General features: G+C 43.8%; 1 protein-coding gene across 1 annotated transcript; it reads right to left on the bottom strand.

The window, feature by feature from the left end:
• Positions 1–8,192: 8,192 nt before the first annotated feature.
• LOC106429978 lies at positions 8,193–9,018 on the bottom strand. Its single transcript, XM_013870749.2, has 2 exons — positions 8,469–9,018; positions 8,193–8,350 (listed from the first exon to the last, which is right to left on the bottom strand). Exons 1-2 carry the CDS (start codon positions 9,016–9,018, stop codon positions 8,193–8,195), a joined length of 708 nt encoding a protein of 235 aa, XP_013726203.1.
• Positions 9,019–21,785: the final 12,767 nt, after the last annotated feature.

The following is a 21,785-nucleotide window of genomic DNA, read 5'->3' as shown; positions in this document are numbered from 1 at the left end:
AGCAATCTGCTCTTCACGAAGGACCAGACTTCCAATGTCACACGTGGAGAGTTACAGATGCTGTGTGCGGGTGTTGAGGACGAACTCAAATCCTCCGACGTAGGAGTTCCAACCGCACCAATGACAACCAGTCCCGGTTGTGTGCTTGTTCAGATGTTTGTGGACAAGAAAGCTAGAGTGGTTAAGGGTTCTTTGAAGAAAGACCGTTCTGGGAGTTTACTTACTCCTCTCTTCCGCCACTTGGAGATCGATCTTAGTGTCTACCATGTAACGAGACAGCGGCGTTCATTGACATCCCTTACCTGATCAACTGCCAGATGCTCCGCGACGAGAACACCTATAGCTTCCTTAGTCGGGATGGGTGAAACCTCTACTGCAACCTCTACCGATCATCACTTCGCTGAATGAAGTGACCAGCATCTGCTTCTCCCTGATGCTAAGTATCTCTGCGCTGACCCAGGGGCATCTTACCGCGATGATGTCATGGATGATGTTGAGTTTGTCCGCACTGATGGAGGCGACAGTGAATATGATCTAGGCCCACTTGATGACGACGCCGATGACGCAGCTTACCGTCACTGGATGGTAGAGTCTCAACGCAAGAACAACAGCCTCATGAAGAGGATACTATAGGCGATCACGGGAGGATGCATCGGAACTCCGAGCATAGCTGAACCTCGTCAAGACCAGCCTACACAGCGCAGACATCGTCCAGGGAAGGAGCCAGCAGGAACAGCAGGAAGTGACGAAGATACTCCATGGGCCACTCCACGCAGAAGGAACAGGCGTTCTGCGGGCCAGTCCGAGAGCGATGATACTGACTAGGCAGTCTCCTAGTTCTATATCCATTGTTATATCCGTTTGGGCTATTCCTTTTTCTGTTTCTGTTTCCTGCACTTGTTTCTTTTAAGCCTTCCTTTCATTTATTTTCTCACCAGAGACGATGAGAAGTAAGTCTGGGGGAGGCGATTATCTGCTACTAATCGTTTACCTTTGGTTTTTATGTTTAGAGTCAGTCCGCTTTGATGTCTTTATCGAGCCAGTTTGTTAAGATCGAGTCAGTCCAAACTTTGTGGGAATCAGGACCTTATTCTATGATGTGTATTAACCACCCTCGTGCTTTAATTCATCTTATTCAGTGACCTTAGTAGAAGCGACAGACACACATGTGGATCCAGAACAGCCTGATATTACATCATCTTGCTCTCCTGAAGCTTTCAGCATGTCGAGGTTACTCTGAAAAGACTTAACTCCATCTAACTTGAACTTAATCTTGACAGAAATTCTTCTTTTTATGGGCGTTAGATTAGGGTTTAACGTAATCAAACACTCAGGATTTCTTATTCTTTTTACCTATCTTGATGATCCTGAGAGGCTAGCTCATCTTTAGATAGTACCCACCTTAAGACCCTGAAGCCTTTGTTTCGCCCTCATGCATTTGCTATTTAGTATCTTATGTGCAGATATGTACAAAAGGGCCGGAGAGGAAAGGATCGACACAGTCTCTCACTCGTTGATGCAACAAAAGTTTCAGTTGAAGAACAGGCAGAAGCACATGGAACAGCCGCTCCGCTGCCGATGACTTAACTAAGAGGATAAGAGAGATAAGAATGAATGTAAAGTCAAGAACTCCAGTGGCATGTCTTTATCACCATTGTTACCTCCTGCTTCGACACCATCACCCAGAAAAAAAAAATTTGTATTTGCTTATTATACTTCAAGATATGGTGATTAAGGAGGATAAGGTTCTAAAGGAAGGACAGACGGCACTGGTAAAATAGAAGGAGTCTAAAAAGAAAGAAGAGAGAACCATGCAGAGCAGAGCAACTGTTCCTGAAGAAGAACATGCAAAAACGAGTTGAGGCTGTGGACATCAATGGATCTATCCTTTCTTGCAATTTTGCGCGATATCCTGCATCCTCTACAAAATTTGGTAGCCCTTAAACACTGATTAGCTCCATTTAAACACAAAAAGGCATGTTTCATACCTAGACCGTTACCCTACCTAATGCCTATGATGAGAAGCTCACGCTACTCTTAATTGAACCTAAGGAGTTTTGTCTGGAAGGTTTTAACTTTGGCAGGTATGAGATACAGAGTATGGGGCCGATTTTGAACAGCAGTCAGTGGGGTTTTGGTAAGGGTGTGTTGTCCTAGTTTTACTACTTGTATGGTTCAGAGATTCGTGGTTAAAGTATGGTTGTTTAGAATAGGAGAGTTCCCACGCTTTCAAACCCTTCTCTCAGTTCTTGGTACTTGATTTTGTTTGAGGACGAACAAGGATCTAAGTCTGGGGGAGTTGATATATTGTGTTTTTGGCACATTATATGTATGATTTACTAATAGTTTTCAAGGTTTTATCGAGTCTGTTTAGTCCTTCTCGAGTCATAACAGGTCTGGAATTGCATTGGATGGGAAATGGACCATCTAGAGGAAAAGAAGAGAGAAAAGTATGATTTGGGGTCTTTTACACGGAACAGCCATGCGGAGCAGCCTGAGTGCATGTTCCAGCGACAAAGAATAAAAAGGAAGTTTCCAATTATTTCGGGATTTGCCCTAGATTTCCTATTTCTTTCCTTTAGCCGCCTGTGGTTCCTATATATATAGTTTCCTATTTATTACTTTAGACCTACCTTAGTTTTTACGCAAGAAAGACTAGAGAGCTTTGAATTTGGCGATTTGCCATTGTAAGGGAGACGGCTCCATCTATCTCATAGAGAAGATCATCCTGAACCCTCTTGTTACCATGATTTATTATTACGCAGTATTATTCAGAAATCATGGTTCTCTGTTCTTGTGTAATGTCTGAGTAGTCACCCAGTTAGTTTAGGGGTTCTTAGGGTTTGGAATCGTGAGCTAAGTTTAAATAAGTTATCTAAAGATTGTCTACATTCATATCTGTTCTTATTGCTTGCATCAAACTGATCACTTAGTGCATGAACTAGGGTTAATAAATTTAGCTAGCCGTTGATTGATAACTTGACATGATTTGAATGAGCTTTCCATCCCTAGTCAGCGAGAGTAGATATTAGAGTGCATTGTGAACCTATTGGACTTGATCTCTAAGGCTTGCTCGCGCGTCTTGACCCAAACGAGAGTTTAGGTATCAAGACCGACTTGTAAAGAAATCGATACCACGAGAATGGATCAATTCTACATGAGTGATCCGAGTTTAGGCTTGCTGATTAATTGAACTTGAGTAATAGCTTGGCTTACGAGCTCCTTATCTGGAGAAGAAACCCTAGACTAGCGCTTTAAACCAATTCGAAAACAACCTAATCTAGTTATTTGTTCTTTACGTTATTTACATCTTTTAAATCCCCACTTCGTTTTAGCTTAATTCTGATCCCATAGAGATAAAGTGTAAACTGGTCCTCTGGAATTGAATCTAAACATATTAAAACTACACTGTTAACTTAACAGTAGACAAAGATCCAATTTTAGTGTATCAACCATATATATATATATATACTCCTAGGGCCCAACAGAATCATTCTTCCTCCACATAAGGGACACCGACAATCCCTTCACTATTACACCACACAGGCATAGACGCTCGGGAATCGCCCAGTCACGGTCCTCAATCGGAATCGCTGTGCCCCGGTCCCCTATTGGACTCGCCGGGGGCTGTCATATCCACGTGTGACACTCAGCCTTGGTGATCAAGCCAAGTTAAACCGAGCCCACCACTTTCCGGACCACGACCGGCTTAGTGGTAGCATTTGAGGAAGCAATGACCTGCAAACTACTACTAGAACCACCACGACATTCTCACTCAACAGTATCAACACGTGGTACACACTATAACAACATATCATAATCACACAATCACAATAATGCGGGTGCTTAGACTAGTCTTGCTATCCACTTAGCCCAGACATGGTCTCAAGCCTCGGATCCACAAACTTACACCTAGACCGGTCCGGCTATCCTAGCTCGGAAGCCGTCTCCGATGTCAGGAACCTACATTAAAAATTTGTTAACAAACAATTAACCGTGACTCACAATGATTAAGCGATGTGGCTCGACTCATTGATTCCGGATGTTGACCAAGCCCCTTTTATCCCCCCCAAATCTTCGTCTTGGTACCGTGATGTTAAATCCCAAAACCTAACCTCAATGTCTTTAATGAAATGGTCTGGACTGATCAGAACTCGGAAATAACCTTCTTTCTCTTCTGGACAGTCTTTCGGAACTTCCCAGCAGTTTATCAGTTTTCGAAAAATGTCTATATTTCTAAAGCACCTCACTTCTTTCTCTCTCTAATCCACGTTTTAGAGTGTTCTTGGTGTGTCGGAATGAGTAAAAATGAACAAGGGTAGCTAGGTATATATAGAAGGTTCCGACCAATAAGAATGAGCCACCCGATCGCCTGTGTGTCGTCCTGCATGCTTCCGGTCGCATGCATGGCAACACATGGGCGTCCACATGCCATGTTGTATGCTCTCTAGCCATTACAGAAGACACCTCCACTTCCACTTGCCCTTCAGCATGTCTAGTGTTCATGCATTGCGACACACAGACCTCTGCATGTCGGTTTGCATGCGCAGATTGCAGGTATTGCGACACCTCGTGCTTCTATGTGTCAAGCTGCATGGAACTGCTTCATGCACGTCTACACCTCCTTCCTGTGTTGACACAAATCAGGTTAAATGGTTGACACCACGTCCTGATCCCTTAGATCAAGCCACCTCGAGCTTCTCGGTTGATTTGCACGATTTCGGCCCTTCTGGTGAATTTTCGTCGCGCGATCAATCCCGAATATATTTCCGCTCCCGTTCTGATAAGCTAAATATTTTTAATAGACTCCAGACTAACCTTAACCTTGAGGATAAAAATTTCCCGAGCCTTCGGCTTCCCGAGAAATTCCATAAAACCGAAATTATGGTTTTTTTTTTAAGACGGGGTATTATATTCTCCTCCCCTTATTTGAATCCGTCCCCGAATTCTCTAAGGATCCGGTGATCCCCCTTCTTCCATCACGACATCTTCGTGGAAGAACTCTGGATACAACACTTTGAATCTTGATTCATCTTCCCAGGTCACAACTACACGGTTCCGCTTGCCCCAGAAAATTTAGACTTGAGGAATTTCTCGATTCTTCAATCTTCGTATCCGACATTCACCTATTCGGATTGGTCCCTCTGGATAAGTGAGGTTTGTTTGCTGGTTTTTGATTTGCTCTGTCTCAATGCAGCATTGATACGTGAAATATCAGATATATTTGCATCTCTTCAGGTAGGTTGAGACGATAAGCTACCTCTCTGATTCGTTGTATAATCTGGTAAGGCCCAATGAATCTTACCGCTAGTTTCCCGACCTTCCCGAATCGGTCCTTTTCTTTTTGAGCTGACACTTTCAGATAAACCCAACCACCAATATTGAACATCACTTCTCTCCTTGATTGATCGGCATACTTCTTTTGTCTATCCTGCGCTTTCTTCATATTGGTTTGAATGATCTCCAACTTTTTCATTGTCTCTTCTACAATTTTGGGTGCAAACTCTCTTCTTTCTCCAACTTCGGTCCAGCATAAAGGTGTTTTGCATGGCCTCCCATAAAGCGCCTCATATGGTGCCATACCTATGCTAGAATGAAAGTTGTTGTTGTAGGAGAACTCGATTAATGGTAAATGTTTTTCCCAGCTTCCCGTCCAATCCAATATACACATCCGCATCATATCCTCTATGGTGCGAATGGTTCTGTCGATTTTGTCGTTCGTCTCGGGATGATACGCGGTGCTTATGAACAACTTAGTTCCCGCAGCTTCTTGTAACGGCTTCCAAAAATTTGAGGTGAATCTAGGATCTCGATCGGAGACTATATCTGTTAGCACCCCATGCAACCTCATAATTTGGTCCACATACATCTCTGCAAATACTTCTACCTTATCGGTTTCCTTCATAGGTAACAAGTGCACCACCTTTGTCAGTCTGTCGACAATCACCCATATTGCATTATTTGATCTTCCTCGAGCCGGCGGTAACCCAGTGATGAAATCCATGGATATTGAATCCCATTTCCACTGAGGTACTGGTAAGCTTTGTAACAATCCTCCTGGAATCGGATGCTTGACTTTGACTTGTTGACAAGTTTGACATTGAGCCACCCATCGCGCCACTGATTTCTTCATTCCTGGCCAATGATAATACCTTCGGATATCTCGGTACATTTTTGTACTCCCGGGATGGATACTGAGTAACGAGTGATGCGCCGACTTCAAAATCTCATCTCGTAGCCCTTCTCCCTGTGGTACTGATATCCTCCCATTAAGTAATAATGTACCATCTGCTGCCACATGATAGCCACTTGCGTTTGGAACTTCTTAATTTTTAACTTCTGTGATAATTCCTTTTAACTTCTCATCACGTTGTTGCTCCTGTATGATCCGTGCGAGTAAACCTGCCTGGTTTACGGTACGTATGCCTAAAGGCTCACTTGGCTCCCGTTCAATTGCCCATAAAGTCATCAACTTGAGTTCACTTGATAATGCTTCCACTTCCTTTCCAACATCGGACGCTAACTTTCTACGACTTAGTGCATCTGCGACCACATTAGCTTTGCCTGGATGATATTGAATCTTCAGGTCGTAATCCGCCACAAACTCCATCCATCGCCTTTGTCGGAGGTTCAGATCAGGCTGTGTAAACAAATACTTGAGATCTTATGATCTGTGAATACTTCCACGACTTCTCCATATAAGTAGGATCTCCAAATTCTTAACACAAACACCACTGCCGCCATTTCTAAGTCGTGTGTTGGGTAGTTCTCTTCGTGCTTCCTGAGTTGCCTTGATGCATAAGCAATGACTTTGCCTTCTTGCATTAACACACAACCCAATCCAACCCTAGAAGCATCTACGTACAGAGTGTAAGGTTTACCTTGTTCAGGTAATGCCAATATCGGTGTTGTGGTCAAAGCTTTCTTCAGTCTCTGAAATGCTTCATCCGTTTCTTTTCCCCAGATGAATGGAACTCTTTTTCCGGTCAACTTCGTCAGGGGCTTAGCGATCGAAGAAAAGTCCTTGACGAACTTTCGATAATACCCGGCTAACCCGAGGAAACTCCTTACCTCGGTTAACGTTGATGGCCTTTGCCATTCCTCGATGACTTTCACCTTTTCCGAATCTACAAAAACTCCTTCTCCAGACACTCGGTGCCCTAAGAACCCGATCTCTTTTTTCCAGAAAGAACACTTGCTGAACTTGGCATACAGCTTCTGGTTTCTTAATCGTTCCAACACTAGCTTCAAGTGTGCTTTGTGCTCTACCTCTGTCTTGGAATATATTAAAATGTCATCGATGAAGATTATCAGGAACTTGTCGAGATAATCGTGAAAGACTTCATTCATCAATTTCATGAAGGCCGCCGGTGCATTAGTAAGGCCAAAAGGCATTACTACGAACTCATATTGTCCATAACGAGTTCTAAATGCAGTCTTTATGACATCACCTTCTGAAATAGGAATCTGATGATAGCCCGGCGCCAAGTCGATCTTTGAAAAACAACTTACTCCCCTTAGCTGATCCAACAACTCGTCTATCCTTGGAAGGGGATACTTATCTTTGATGGTGATATTGTTGATTCCTCGATAATCAATGCAAAGCCACATGCTACAATCGTTCTTCTTGACAAATAAGACCGGAGCTCCCCATGGTGAAGAGCTAGGTCTTATGAAACCTTTCTCCATTAAATCTTCAAGTTTTTCTTCAACTCTGCTAACTCCACAGGTGCCATGCGGTAGGGAGCCTTTGTTATCGGATTCGCTTCAGGTTCCAAGTTAATAGTGAAAAGGTTACTCCGAGGTGGAGGTAACTCTTTCAACGTTGCAAACACATCCTCGAACTCTTGTACTACCGCAATATACGTAATTTCAACTCCATTGCTATTGGGCCCTTCACTAGCAGTTATTCTTACCAGATACGCTTCTCCATCCTTAAGCAAATCTTCCACTCTCAAGGCAGCTACTAAAGACACAGACTTGCTTAGACTGATCCCGTAAAACACTATTTGTCGTTGTCTGTTCTCCTTGAATAAAATACGACCTTTCCCACAATCTAATTGTGCCCGGTAGCCTGATAACCAATCCATGCCCAAGATAACTTCATATCCTTTTAAGGGCACCACCAACAAATCTGCCAAGAACATCTTCTCGCAAATGACTAATAAAACTCTTCTGAGGCATTCTTTTGCTTAGAGGGTTTGGTCTCCGGGAGTCATCACAGCCACATCCACCCTGTCAATCACAAATGAACCCACAAACTCGGTAGCTACCTCAGGGGCCACAAAGCTATGTGTTTCCCCTGAGTCGAACAATACATGTGTGGGACGCCCCGCAACATGTAAAGTTCCTGCCACAACATCAATATATATCAACAACATAAAAATTATCCAATAGAAGGTAACCAATCCATCACAAGAAATAACACAATACAAAATAAATCTAGTAAGGTTAAAGAACCCAGATACCTGTGATGGGACCCTTAGATGGGCCTGGAGGTTTAGTATCCTCTAGTTCTAAAGCGTACACTCTACCTCCTATAGCTTGCCTTTTTGGCGCTCGTGCGATTGCAGGTGCAGCTGCAGGAGGATGGACAGTGATTGGCGTAGCTGGGATAGGACGATTGACACTGCACTGGGTAGAGATGTGTCCTTTCTTTCCACACGTGTAGCATGTAGGATTGTATGAGTTTGACTGAAAGGATCCAGGTTTCCTCCCGTAGCATTCACTGGACTTATGGCCTGTCTTGCCACAGTTAAACATTTTTTTTGTGAACAGAGATCGTTGACTTGGCCCTCCCGATTCCTTTCCCTTATCTTTACCCTTAAAAGATCTTTGGTTTCCACCATACTTCCATTCTTGATGCTGCTTGGATTTCTTACTTGCCGCCTTTTCAGCTTCCAATCCGATCTCCACATTCACAGCCTTTTCCACTAGCTCGGTGAGACTCTCGTAGTTCCCGACTGCCAATCTATTTTCCAACTCTGGTTTCATACCAAACATAAAGTTAGATATCATGGTTTCTTCATCATCTTGTCTTCACAGCACGTGTCGTCGCAGTCGCATGAACTCAGATTCATATCCTCTAACTGTCTTGTCTCCTTGTACTAGGTTAGCAAACTGACGTTTTCTTCTGGTGGTATCTCTTGATCATGTCCAAAAAGATTGTTGTTTCTTCCTACATTTTCTTCACTGGATGCTTGGTTGGTGTGTGCCAGTGTTTGCACCCTTCCCTCTGATTCATATCCCAGTCCTCTTCTTCTTGAAACTCTTTTTGTTCCCAGCATCCAATCATGCCCTCCTTCACTCCTTCCCATTCTTGCCATCTGCAATCCACGAACAGGGAATTTCCTATTAAGAATACTAATTAAAACGGAACTCTGCTGGTTTCCTAACACATCTTTTACGACACATTTGACTAGATAAAACACGGAAAGTACGTGATTGACCGCATGATCTAAACCATGCTCTGATACCACCTCTGTAACACCCCCGAACTGTTTTAGACATCTGTCAGTCAGCCGGGCAACAATCAAACAAGAACATGCCCGAACGACCTTCCTCTGCCAAGTTTGAAAGTGTTACGACGGGTTGAGAATAAACTTTCCAAGTCACAAACATAATTCTGTAACCCAGAATATCCATTCAAAACTCGTTTTTTCTAATCTTCGGCCTAAAGCTTTGCAACCCGTACCAAATCATAGAGTTGTGTTAGGTTGGACTAACCTAATATCAGATTCAACACGTCACGAATACAAAACATACTTTATTCCATAAAACAAGAAGTTCACAAGCCCAAAATATTATACATATGGTCCATGGACGCAGTCGAAACTAAAACATACATTTATATATCTTGAAAACGAGTCTTTAGTAAAAGATGTCCAATCTACACCAGCTCCTACAATTCCGCGAGCGCTATGGTCCTTTCTACTGGTAACCTGCAAAAGGATGTGAGGAGTGAGTGAACTAGTTTCACTCAGTGAGCCAGGGTTCCCTATCTAGCATATACAACAACCCGTCATTCTAAACCCCACTCCAAACACAAACACAAGCATGACGGGTAGTTCAACAATCAATATTCAAGATCATAAAGCATGACCAAATAAGCAATAAACCATTAAACCATAATAAATCAAAACACTCTTTATGATTGTCATATCAATCAACCATATATATATATATATATACTCCTAGGGCCCAACAAAATCATTCTTCCTCCACATAAGGGACACCGGCAATCCCTTCACTATTACACCACACAGGCGTAGGCGCTGTGGAATCGCCCGGTCACGGTCCTCAATCAGAATCGCCGTGCCCCGGTCCTCTATCGGACTCGCCGGGGGCTGTCACATCCACGTGTGACACTCAGCCTTGGTGATCAAGCAAAGTTAAACCGAGCCCACCACTTTCCGGACCACGACCGGCTTAGTGGTACCATTTGAGGAAGCAATGACCTGCAAACTACTACTAGAACCACCACGAAGTTCTCCCACCACAGTACCAACACGAGGTACACACTATAACAACATATAATAATCACACAATCACAATAATTCAGGTGCTTAGACTAGTCTTGCTATCCACTTAGCCCAGATATCGTCTCAAGCCTTGGATCCACAAACTGACACCTAGACTGGTCTGGCTATCCTAGCTCGGAAGCCGTCTCCGATGTCAGGAACCTACATTAAAAATTCATTAACAAACAATTAACCGTGATTCACAATGATTAAGGGATGTGGCTCGACTCTTTGATTCCGAATGTTGACCAAACCCCTTTTATCCCCTCCAAAACTTCGTCTTGGTACCGTGATGTTAAATCCCAAATCCCAACCTCAGTTTCTTGAATTAACTGGTCTGGACTGCTCAGAACTCGGAAATAACCTTCTTTCTCTTCTGGACAGTCTTTCGGAACTTCCCGATAGTTTATCGGTTTTCAAAAAATGTCTATACTTCTAAAGCACCTCACTTCTTTCTCTGTCTTTCTCTCTCTCTCTCTCTCTCTAAGCCACGTTTTAGAGTGTCCTTGGTGTGTCTGAATGAGTAAAAAGTTGCCGGCCAATAAGAATGAGCCACCCGATCGCATGTGTGTCATCCTGCATGCTTCCAGTCGCATGCGTGGCGACACATGGGCGTCCACATGCCCTGTTGTATGCTCTCTAGCCATTCCAGAAGACACCTCCATGTCCACTTTCCCTTCATCATGTCTGGTGTTCATGCATCGCGACACACGGGCCTCTGCATGTCGGTTCGCATGTGCAGATCGCAGGTATTACATCACCTCGTGCTTCTGTGTGTCAAGCTGCATTGAACTGCTTCATGCACGTCTACACCTCCTTCTTATGTTGACACTCAGCAGGTTAAATGGTTGACACCACGTCCTGATCCCTTATATCAAGCTACCTCAAGCTTCTCGGTCGATTTACGCGATTTCGGCCCTTCTGGTGAATTTTCGTCCGGCGATCAATCCCAAATATTTTTCCGATCCCGTTCTGATGACCTAAATATTTTTAACAGACTCCAGACTAACCTTAACCTTGAGGATAAAAATTTCCCGAGCCTTCGTCTTCCCCGAGATATTTCATAAAACCGAAATTATGATTTTTTTTTTAAGACGAGGTTTTACATGGATAGTGTTCACAAGCTTCTTAGGAAGCAGGTCTGCTTGGTTGAAGATGCAGAAGCTGTAGACACAGAGGGTAGAGTAGAGGAAGAAGAAGAAGTGAACTTCATTGGTGAAACTGGATTCCAAGGTTCTGGAAACGAGGGTGGAAACAGAAATTCCTATGGAAACAGAGGTAATTTCAACCAGAGTTCGCAGTACCAGAAACCTTACAGCAACAACATGAGTTATGGAAATCCCTACTACCAGAAGCCACTGCCGTCTACTCAAGAGAGAAAGATGGAAGAGATGCTTGATACGGTTCTTGAGGCACAACAGCCCATGACAGTGGACTTCAATGGGAAGATTGATTCTGTCTACACTAACCTGAACACAAAGTTAGAAACTTTGAGCACTCATATGATGAAGCTGGAGATGCAGGTTGTTCGGAAAAGAGAAGCTGTTAAGAGGCAGGAAGCCTTGACAAGAGGGGTAGAAGATTATGTGATGAAACAACTCGTGAATGCCATCATTGGGGATGATTTCTAGCAAGTGGTGAACGAAGAAAAGCTGCAAGATGGAGATTTTGAAGTAGAAAGTCTGATGAGCTTCGGCGGATCGCACTGGTGTCGATCGATGCCAGACCATGCACATCGATCGACGTCGCCCAGTCCAAATCGATCGACAGGATCTCCAAAGCATCAACCGATGACACCTACGGAGTCAACTGCAACTTGCAATGCCGTGAGGATTATGACTCACGAAGAGTTCGCAGCAAAACACCCACATCCGCTCAACCCTGATAATGTCGGAATAGCTCGACGTGATGTTACCCCTATCGATCGACAAAAAGATGTCGACATCGATCGACAACCCCCAGCGTCCATCGAACGACGAGCACCTATTACGTACCGAGTGCAGATGCCAAAGATAGATGTTGCACGTCTCAATGCACTCAGGCCCAAACCCACACCTTCAGAAAACCCACCAGAGACAGTCGGGATACATTCAGATGATGGAGAAGATTCGATGGAAGTCGATAGGGTTCCTATGGAAGAACCCTAAGGAAAAGAAAGGAAAAAAAGGAGAAGCATCTGAAGAGGGGGGCAATTGATAAGGAAAATAAAAGTTTCCGAAAAAGAGTCTTCAAGATTCCTCTAGATAAGCCATTCGAGGAGGCTTATTATACTCAAAGATTGTGGATGTTCTTCAGAGCGACAAGGGAGAAAGAAGAAGACCTCAAGAGAATGTTCTGTGAAGCTAGAGAAAAGATGGGGAAGAGGGTTACATTGAAGAAGAAGAGTGCTCATGGGCAAATCGAAATACCATGCACGGTGAAGGGTATTGAGTTTCCACATGCTTTGTGCGATATAGGAGCATCAGTCAGCATCCTACCTAGGGTTATGGCAGACCATCTGGGTCTGCAGGTGGAGCCTTCCAATGAATTGTTTACTTTTGTGGACTGTTCTCCGAGGAATTCAGGAGAGATTGTGAGAGATCTAGAGGTGCAGATTGGTAATGCCCTAGTTCCAGTTGATTTCTATGTCCAGGAAATCAAGCTAAACTGGAACTCTTCTCTATTGCTTGGGAGAGCCTTCTTGTCAACAGTAGGAGCAGTGTGTAACCTGCAATCCAATCAGTTGTGCTTGACGCTCATAGATCCCCAAACCCACTACGACCCCATTCCAGTCAAGAAGACACAGATGTCCTCCAGAAGAATTAATGATCCATGAATCATTGCAGCTTGGCACTGTGGAGTGGAATACGAGACAGAATACTCGGCGTCGATCGAATCTCACACTGCAATATCGATCGACAGGGGCAATAAGAAATCGACCGACAAACCCCAGGACAAATCGGTCGATAGTTGTCCAGATGATTGGGAGAACGACTACTACAACCCCACTATTGCCGCATACACCAGACAAAACATGCATACAGAAGAGTATGATGAAGACTATGAGGATGAACGAGCTACCGAGTACAAAGCCATCCTTGATGAGGAAGATACACTTCTACGTCATTCCTCTTGGAAAAGGAATGCACCATCGATCGACATAACAGTCTCACCATCGATCGATTCTCAACCTCATCAGAAACCGGAAACGAGCATCGACCGACATTGCCAACCACTCATCGATCGAAGCAGAAGTCAACTGAGTGCGAGAGTGAGACTACTCGATTGGCAGTTGGGCAGATGATCACCATCACGAAAGCTATGGAGTAGAAACAGCAATGTAGCGCCAAGAGCAGATGAACTACATGAAGGTTTAACATATGAGGAACTTCTCAACATGCAAAGACGCGATGAAACAGATCAACATCGATCAGAAGCTGCTTTGGGAAGAACACGATACAACCATCCGATCGACAGAGCAAGCCGTCCATCGATCGAAACAAATCCTTCAACATCGATCGACGTCGTTCATACAACATCGATCGATATTCGCTCTAAACCAAAAACCACTGTAAGCGAAAAATATAAATTTGATAACGAGACGAATTTACTATTTTCATGGACCCAGATGGCTACGCAAGAGCAATAGACGTGCGTATACTGAACGTATCTAGAAAAGATATTGTAGACATCCTTCAGACAGCCAATGGAGCAGAAAATATGTTCGTACATCAACGCAACATTCTAGAATACCAACAGAAAGATACAAAAGAGTTCTATGACGCAGCTGGTGGCATAGACAAAAGCTTCGAACAAAGGTCTTGCCATCCCACTCGACCATCGATCAACGTTGACGTCCCAACATCGGCCGACAGACGTCCAGAATTCGGCAGAAGGAGTCTACAAAGATGAACAGGGATACGCCAGAGATCTAGAGAGACACACAATTCGTGTTCACAACAGAGATATCGGAAAACTTCTGGAAAGAGCTTCGAGAGATGAGCCAAGCTACATATGTCTTCCTGAACATGCTAGCTCATTCACACAGACCAAGCTGGCACCAGAGATCTACACCAAGGACGAGATCAATGAGATGTTCTATGGAGTCTGTGGAGCCCAAGGGAAGTATGAAGGTGATTTCCAGATGAAACTCGATGGTGTCTACCATCCCCTCAATGATAGCATCGGTTAGTTAACTACATGCATGGAAGAGATGAGGCAAGACATAGCCAGAATTCGGTAAGCAATCGACTATTCTCGCCATAAATCGATCGACAGAAGACAACATGCATCGATCGATAGTCGCTTACCAACATCAATCGACCAATGCTTACCAGCATCAGTCGACAACAGTCCACCACACTCACCTCCGATGAATTCTCCACAAGACTTTCACACCAGAGAAGAGATAGATCAGTTGGTAGAAGAGATCTCTAGAGCTCCAAACACTACAGAAGAGAGGCTTGATGGGAGATGTGGTGACATCTATTTCCAAATGGATCTTAGCATTTGTGCTTTGACTTCCAAGATTGAAGCTATGCATGGGGAATTTGTGGAGATACAGAGTTACATTGCCCATCGACCAGAAGCATCCACATCGATCGACAGATGCAACAACATATTGACCGACATTCGTAGACATACATTGGTCGATGACGCTACAAACCGAGGCTGACTAGTACCAAAGGTGACATAAAACATGTCTGACACACATCACCATGGAGAGGAGATCTCAGCTGACACTTACGCCACACTTAGTAGACATCAGTTCAACCACTCTTTAGCACCATTCTAGAATTACTAATTGCAGATATAGGTACTAAAGTGGATCAACCTGTCAACTATTCACACTTGCTGAGATTGTTTGAAGGAACGAAAGCTGACCTCCGACACTAAACTTGACACAATTGCTTGTCTTGGGGCTTGGAATACATGGGATGGGATTTTTCAAACAAGTTTGGAAGGCAAAGCCATGTGTAGATAGATTAATCACCATTTCTCTCTCTATTTTCGAATAGTAGTAGATAGATAAAAAAATCATTATTATTATATATATATCTATTAGAGATTTATTAGGAAGGAATTCGAACAGGACTTGGTGGCTACAACCATTAAGGCTTGCTTCATAAGAATTCTATAGGTAAAGGATTAGAACATGACTTGGTGGCTACAACCATTAAGGCTTGCTTCACAAATAATCCTAGGATATAGGTAAAAAAGAAGTGAACTCCTTGGTGGCAACCACCATTAATGCTTGATTCATGGAAGCCTGTCTAATCTTGGTCAATGATCTTGCAAATATAACCAGACGTTGACTAGGAGAGAAAATTAGTCGAGAGAGAGGATAGGAACTAATGTTTACTTGCAGGTCCAGATACTTGTTTGAAAGTCCTTGCATCTTGTGATCGATACCTGGTGCAGCCATGAGTAGAGACATTGGAGAGCTGAGTGAGTCTGACGAGGGAGAGCCAAACTTGAGCAGAGAAGAAAAAGACTTGAGAAGAGAAGAGCCAGACTTGAGTAGAGAAGAGCCAGACTTGAGAAGAGGAGAGCCAGACTTGAGCAGAGAAGAACCAGACTTGAGCAGAGAAGAACCAGATGAGCTAGCCAGCTTGTGGAGTGGACCAGTAACCAGATCAAGACTGAGAGCACAAGAGAAGAGCCTTCAACACTTAGCCAAATCCGTGGAGGTTAAATCAGAAGAGGAGAATCAAGATAAACCAGCCAGTTGGTTTAATTTTATTTCAGTATAATTTGATTTCATTAAATTAAACCAATTTCGGGTAGGTTTAGTATTTAATAAAAAAACCAATTTTGATTGGGTTTAGATTAGGAATTAGATTAAACCATCTTGGTTTATAATTAGGGTTGCTGGGGGTTTTCTATTTATCTTTCTACGCAGACTTTGTGAGATTCATTCAACTTTTCAATCAAAAACTTACGGCAAAGAGTTGTCTCGTTTCCTGCTTTCTCTGTTCAGCTAAAGGAACATTGATCAGACCTTAGGGAAGGAATTCCTTAGTGAAAACCATCTTAGAGAATACAGGGTAATCTTGTGTCTTTGAGTAGCAAACCATCTCTGCCGCCATTCCATAGCTTGAGAGAGACGTCCATAGTCCAGCAGAGTGCTAGTAGCCGCCACAGACAACCCTCTTCCATTCCCCTTCGTCCTACATTAAAAATTCGTTAACAAACAATTAGCCGTGATTCACAATGATTAAGGGATGTGGCTCGACCCTTTGATTCCGGATGTTGACCAAACCCCTTTTATCCCCTCCAAAACTTCGTCTTGGTACCGTGATGTCAAATCCCAAATCCCAACCTCAGTTTCTTGAATTAACTGGTCTGGACTGCTCAGAACTCGGAAATAACCTTCTTTCTCTTCTGGACAGTCTTTCGGAACTTCCCGGTAGTTTATCGGTTTTCAAAAAATGTCTATACTTCTAAAGCACCTCACTTCTTTCTCTGTCTTTCTCTCTCTCTCTCTCTCTAAGCCACGTTTTAGAGTGTCCTTGGTGTGTCTGAATGAGTAAAAAGTTGCCGGCCAATAAGAATGAGCCACCCGATCGCATGTGTGTCATCCTGCATGCTTCCAGTCGCATGCGTGGCGACACATGGGCGTCCACATGCCCTGTTGTATGCTCTCTAGCCATTCCAGAAGACACCTCCACGTCCACTTTCCCTTCATCATGTCTGGTGCTCATGCATCGCGACACACGGGCCTCTGCATGTCGGTTCGCATGTGCAGATCGCAGGTATTACATCACCTCGTGCTTCTGTGTGTCAAGCTGCATGGAACTGCTTCATGCACGTCTTCACCTCCTTCTTATGTTGACACTCAGCAGGTTAAATGGTTGACACCACGTCCTGATCCCTTAGATCAAGCTACCTCAAGCTTCTCGGTCGATTTACGCGATTTCGGCCCTTCTGGTGAATTTTCGTCCCGCGATCAATCCCAAATATTTTTCCGATCCCGTTCTGATGAGCTAAATATTTTTAATAGACTCCAAACTAACCTTAACCTTGAGGATAAAAATTTCCCGAGCCTTCGTCTTCCCCGAGATATTTCATAAAACCGAAATTATGATTTTTTTTTTAAGACGAGGTTTTACATGGATAGTGTTCACAAGCTTCTTAGGAAGCAGGTCTGCTTGGTTGAAGATGCAGAAGCTGTAGACACAGAGGGTAGAGTAGAGGAAGAAGAAGAAGTGAACTTCATTGGTGAAACTGGATTCCAAGGTTCTGGAAACGAGGGTGGAAACAGAAATTCCTATGGAAACAGAGGTAATTTCAACCAGAGTTCGCAGTACCAGAAACCTTACAGCAACAACATGAGTTATGGAAATCCCTACTACCAGAAGCCACTGCCATCTACTCAAGAGAGAAAGATTGAAGAGATGCTTGATACGGTTCTTGAGGAACAACAGCCCATGACAGTGGACTTCAATGGGAAGATTGATTCTGTCTACACTAACCTGAACACAAAGTTAGAAACTTTGAGCACTCATATGATGAAGCTGGAGATGCAGGTTGTTCGGAAAAGAGAAGCTGTTAAGAGGCAGGAAGCCTTGACAAGAGGGGTAGAAGATTATGTGATGAAACAACTCGTGAATGCCATCATTGGGGATGATTTCTGGCAAGTGGTGAACGAAGAAAAGCTGCAAGATGGAGATTTGAAGTAGAAAGTCTGATGAGCTTCGGCGGATCGCACTGGTGTCGATCGATGCCAGACCATGCACATCGATCGACGTCGCCCAGTCCAAATCGATCGACAGGATCTCCAAAGCATCAACCGATGACACCTACGGAGTCAACTGCAACTTGCAATGCCGTGAGGATTCTGACTCACGAAGAGTTCGCAGCAAAACACCCACATCCGCTCAACCCTGATAATGTCGGAATAGCTCGACGTGATGTTACCCCTATCGATCGACAAAAAGATGTCGACATCGATCGACAACCCCCAGCTTCCATCGATCGACGAGCACCTATTACGTACCGAGTGCAGATGCCAAAGATAGATGTTGCACGTCTCAATGCACTCAGGCCCAAACCCACACCTTCAGAAAACCCACCAGAGACCGTCGGGATACATTCAGATGATGGAGAAGATTCGATGGAAGTCGATAGGGTTCCTATGGGAAGAACCCTAAGGAAAAGAAAGGAAAAAAAGGAGAAGCATCTGAAGAGGGGGGCAATTGATAAGGAAAATAAAAGTTTCCGAAAAAGAGTCTTCACGATTCCTCTAGATAAGCCATTCGAGGAGGCTTATTATACTCAAAGATTGTGGATGTTCTTCAGAGCGACAAGGGAGAAAGAAGAAGACCTCAAGAGAATGTTCTGTGAAGCTAGAGAAAAGATGGGGAAGAGGGTTACATTGAAGAAGAAGAGTGCTCATGGGCAAATCGAAATACCATGCACGGTGAAGGGTATTGAGTTTCCACATGCTTTGTGCGATATAGGAGCATCAGTCAGCATCCTACCTAGGGTTATGGCAGACCATCTGGGTCTGCAGGTGGAGCCTTCCAATGAATTGTTCACTTTTGTGGACTGTTCTCAGAGGAATTCAGGAGGGATTGTGAGAGATCTAGAGGTGCAGATTGGTAATGCCCTAGTTCCAGTTGATTTCTATGTCCAGGACATCAAGCTAAACTGGAACTCTTCTCTATTGCTTGGGAGAGCCTTCTTGTCAACAGTAGGAGCAGTGTGTAACCTGCAATCCAATCAGTTGTGCTTGACGCTCATAGATCCTCAAACCCACTACGACCCCATTCCAGTCAAGAAGACACAGATGTCCTCCAGAAGAATTAATGATCCATGAATCATTGCAGCTTGGCACTGTGGAGTGGAATACGAGACAGAATACTCGGCGTCGATCGAATCTCACACTGCAATATCGATCGACAGGGGCAATAAGAAATCGACCGACAAACCCCAGGACAAATCGGTCGATAGTTGTCCAGATGATTGGGAGAACGACTACTACAACCCCACTATTGCCGCATACACCAGACAAAACATGCATACAGAAGAGTATGATGAAGACTATGAGGATGAACGAGCTACCGAGTACAAAGCCATCCTTGATGAGGAAGATACACTTCTACGTCATTCCTCTTGGAAAAGGAATGCACCATCGATCGACATAACAGTCTCACCATCGATCGATTCTCAACCTCATCAGAAACCGGAAACGAGCATCGACCGACATTGCCAACCACTCATCGATCGAAGCAGAAGTCAACTGAGTGCGAGAGTGAGACTACTCGATTGGCAGTTGGGCAGATGATCACCATCACGAAAGCTATGGAGTAGAAACAGCAATGTAGCGCCAAGAGCAGATGAACTACATGAAGGTTTAACATATGAGGAACTTCTCAACATGCAAAGACGCGATGAAACAGATCAACATCGATCAGAAGCTGCTTTGGGAAGAACACGATACAACCATCCGATCGACAGAGCAAGCCGTCCATCGATCGAAACAAATCCTTCAACATCGATCGACGTCGTTCATACAACATCGATCGATATTCGCTCTAAACCAAAAACCAATGTAAGCAAAAAATATAAATTTGATAACGAGACGAATTTACTATTTTCATGGACCCAGATGGCTACGCAAGAGCAATAGACGTACGTATACTGAACGTATCTAGAAAAGATATTGTAGACATCCTTCAGACAGCCAATGGAGCAGAAAATATGTTCGTACATCAACGCAACATTCTAGAATACCAACAGAAAGATACAAAAGAGTTCTATGACGCAGCTGGTGGCATAGACAAAAGCTTCGAACAAAGGTCTTGCCATCCCACTCGACCATCGATCAACGTTGACGTCCCAACATCGGCCGACAGACGTCCAGAATTCGGCAGAAAGAGTCTACAAAGATGAACAGGGATACGCCAGAGATCTAGAGAGACACACAATTCGTGTTCACAACAGAGATATCGGAAAACTTCTGGAAAGAGCTTCGAGAGATGAGCCAAGCTACATATGTCTTCCTGAACATGCTAGCTCATTCACACAGACCAAGCTGGTACCAGAGATCTACACCAAGGACGAGATCAATGAGATGTTCTATGGAGTCTGTGGAGCCCAAGGGAAGTATGAAGGTGATTTCCAGATGAAACTCGATGGTGTCTACCATCCCCTCAATGATAGCATCGGTTAGTTAACTACATGCATGGAAGAGATGAGGCAAGACATAGCCAGAATTCGGTAAGCAATCGACTATTCTCGCCATAAATCGATCGACAGAAGACAACATGCATCGATCGATAGTCGCTTACCAACATCAATCGACCAATGCTTACCAGCATCAGTCGACAACAGTCCACCACACTCACCTGCGATGAATTCTCCACAAGACTTTCACACCAGAGAAGAGATAGATCAGTTGGTAGAAGAGAACTCTAGAGCTCCAAACACTACAGAAGAGAGGCTTGATGGGAGATGTGGTGACATCTATTTCCAAATGGATCTTAGCATTAGTGCTTTGACTTCCAAGATTGAAGCTATGCATGGGGAATTTGTGGAGATACAGATTTACATTGCCCATCGACCAGAAGCATCCACATCGATCGACAGATGCAACAACATATTGACCGACATTCGTAGACATACATTGGTCGACGACGCTACAAACCGAGGCTGACTAGTACCGAAGGTGACATAAAACATGTCTGACACACATCACCATGGAGAGGAGATCTCAGCTGACACTTACGCCACACTTTGTAGACATCAGTTCAACCTTGAGAGTCTTGAAGATAGATTGTAAAGAATGGAAAACACAACTGCAACAATGAAGGAAAAATGGAGCAGAGGGGATGAAGCAATGACTGACTTCACTAGTACATGGTTCAACAAGCGCAGAGAAGAGATGGAAACTTGTTTTCCAACAAGTTCCAGCTTTTAACACTACTAGCCCAATCACCTCCAAAGTCAAGCTAAATGACTATAACAAAGCGCTGAGTGGGAGGCAACCCACTATTAGGTAATATTTATGTATTTTTTATTGATATACTATTTATGTTGGTTTTTAATTATTGCAGGTCATAAAAAAACAAAAAGATCCGAGTAGACGATTGCCGTGAGTATCGACCGACGAGAAGCTGTCGACATCGATCGACATTGCCTAACCTGCCACGACCGATATCAACATCCTTTACATCGGTCGACATCAATTCCGTTCTGGTATATCGTTCTAACTTGTTACATTGAGTCCTTTTGATTTAGTTATCACCATAACTCCGACTGAATTTACACTAGGGACAGTGT

This window comes from Brassica napus, unplaced genomic scaffold, assembly GCF_020379485.1.
Source record: "Brassica napus cultivar Da-Ae unplaced genomic scaffold, Da-Ae ScsIHWf_402;HRSCAF=626, whole genome shotgun sequence".
Taxonomy (NCBI): domain Eukaryota; kingdom Viridiplantae; phylum Streptophyta; class Magnoliopsida; order Brassicales; family Brassicaceae; genus Brassica; species Brassica napus.
This window is presented reverse-complemented; position numbering and strand designations above follow the sequence as displayed.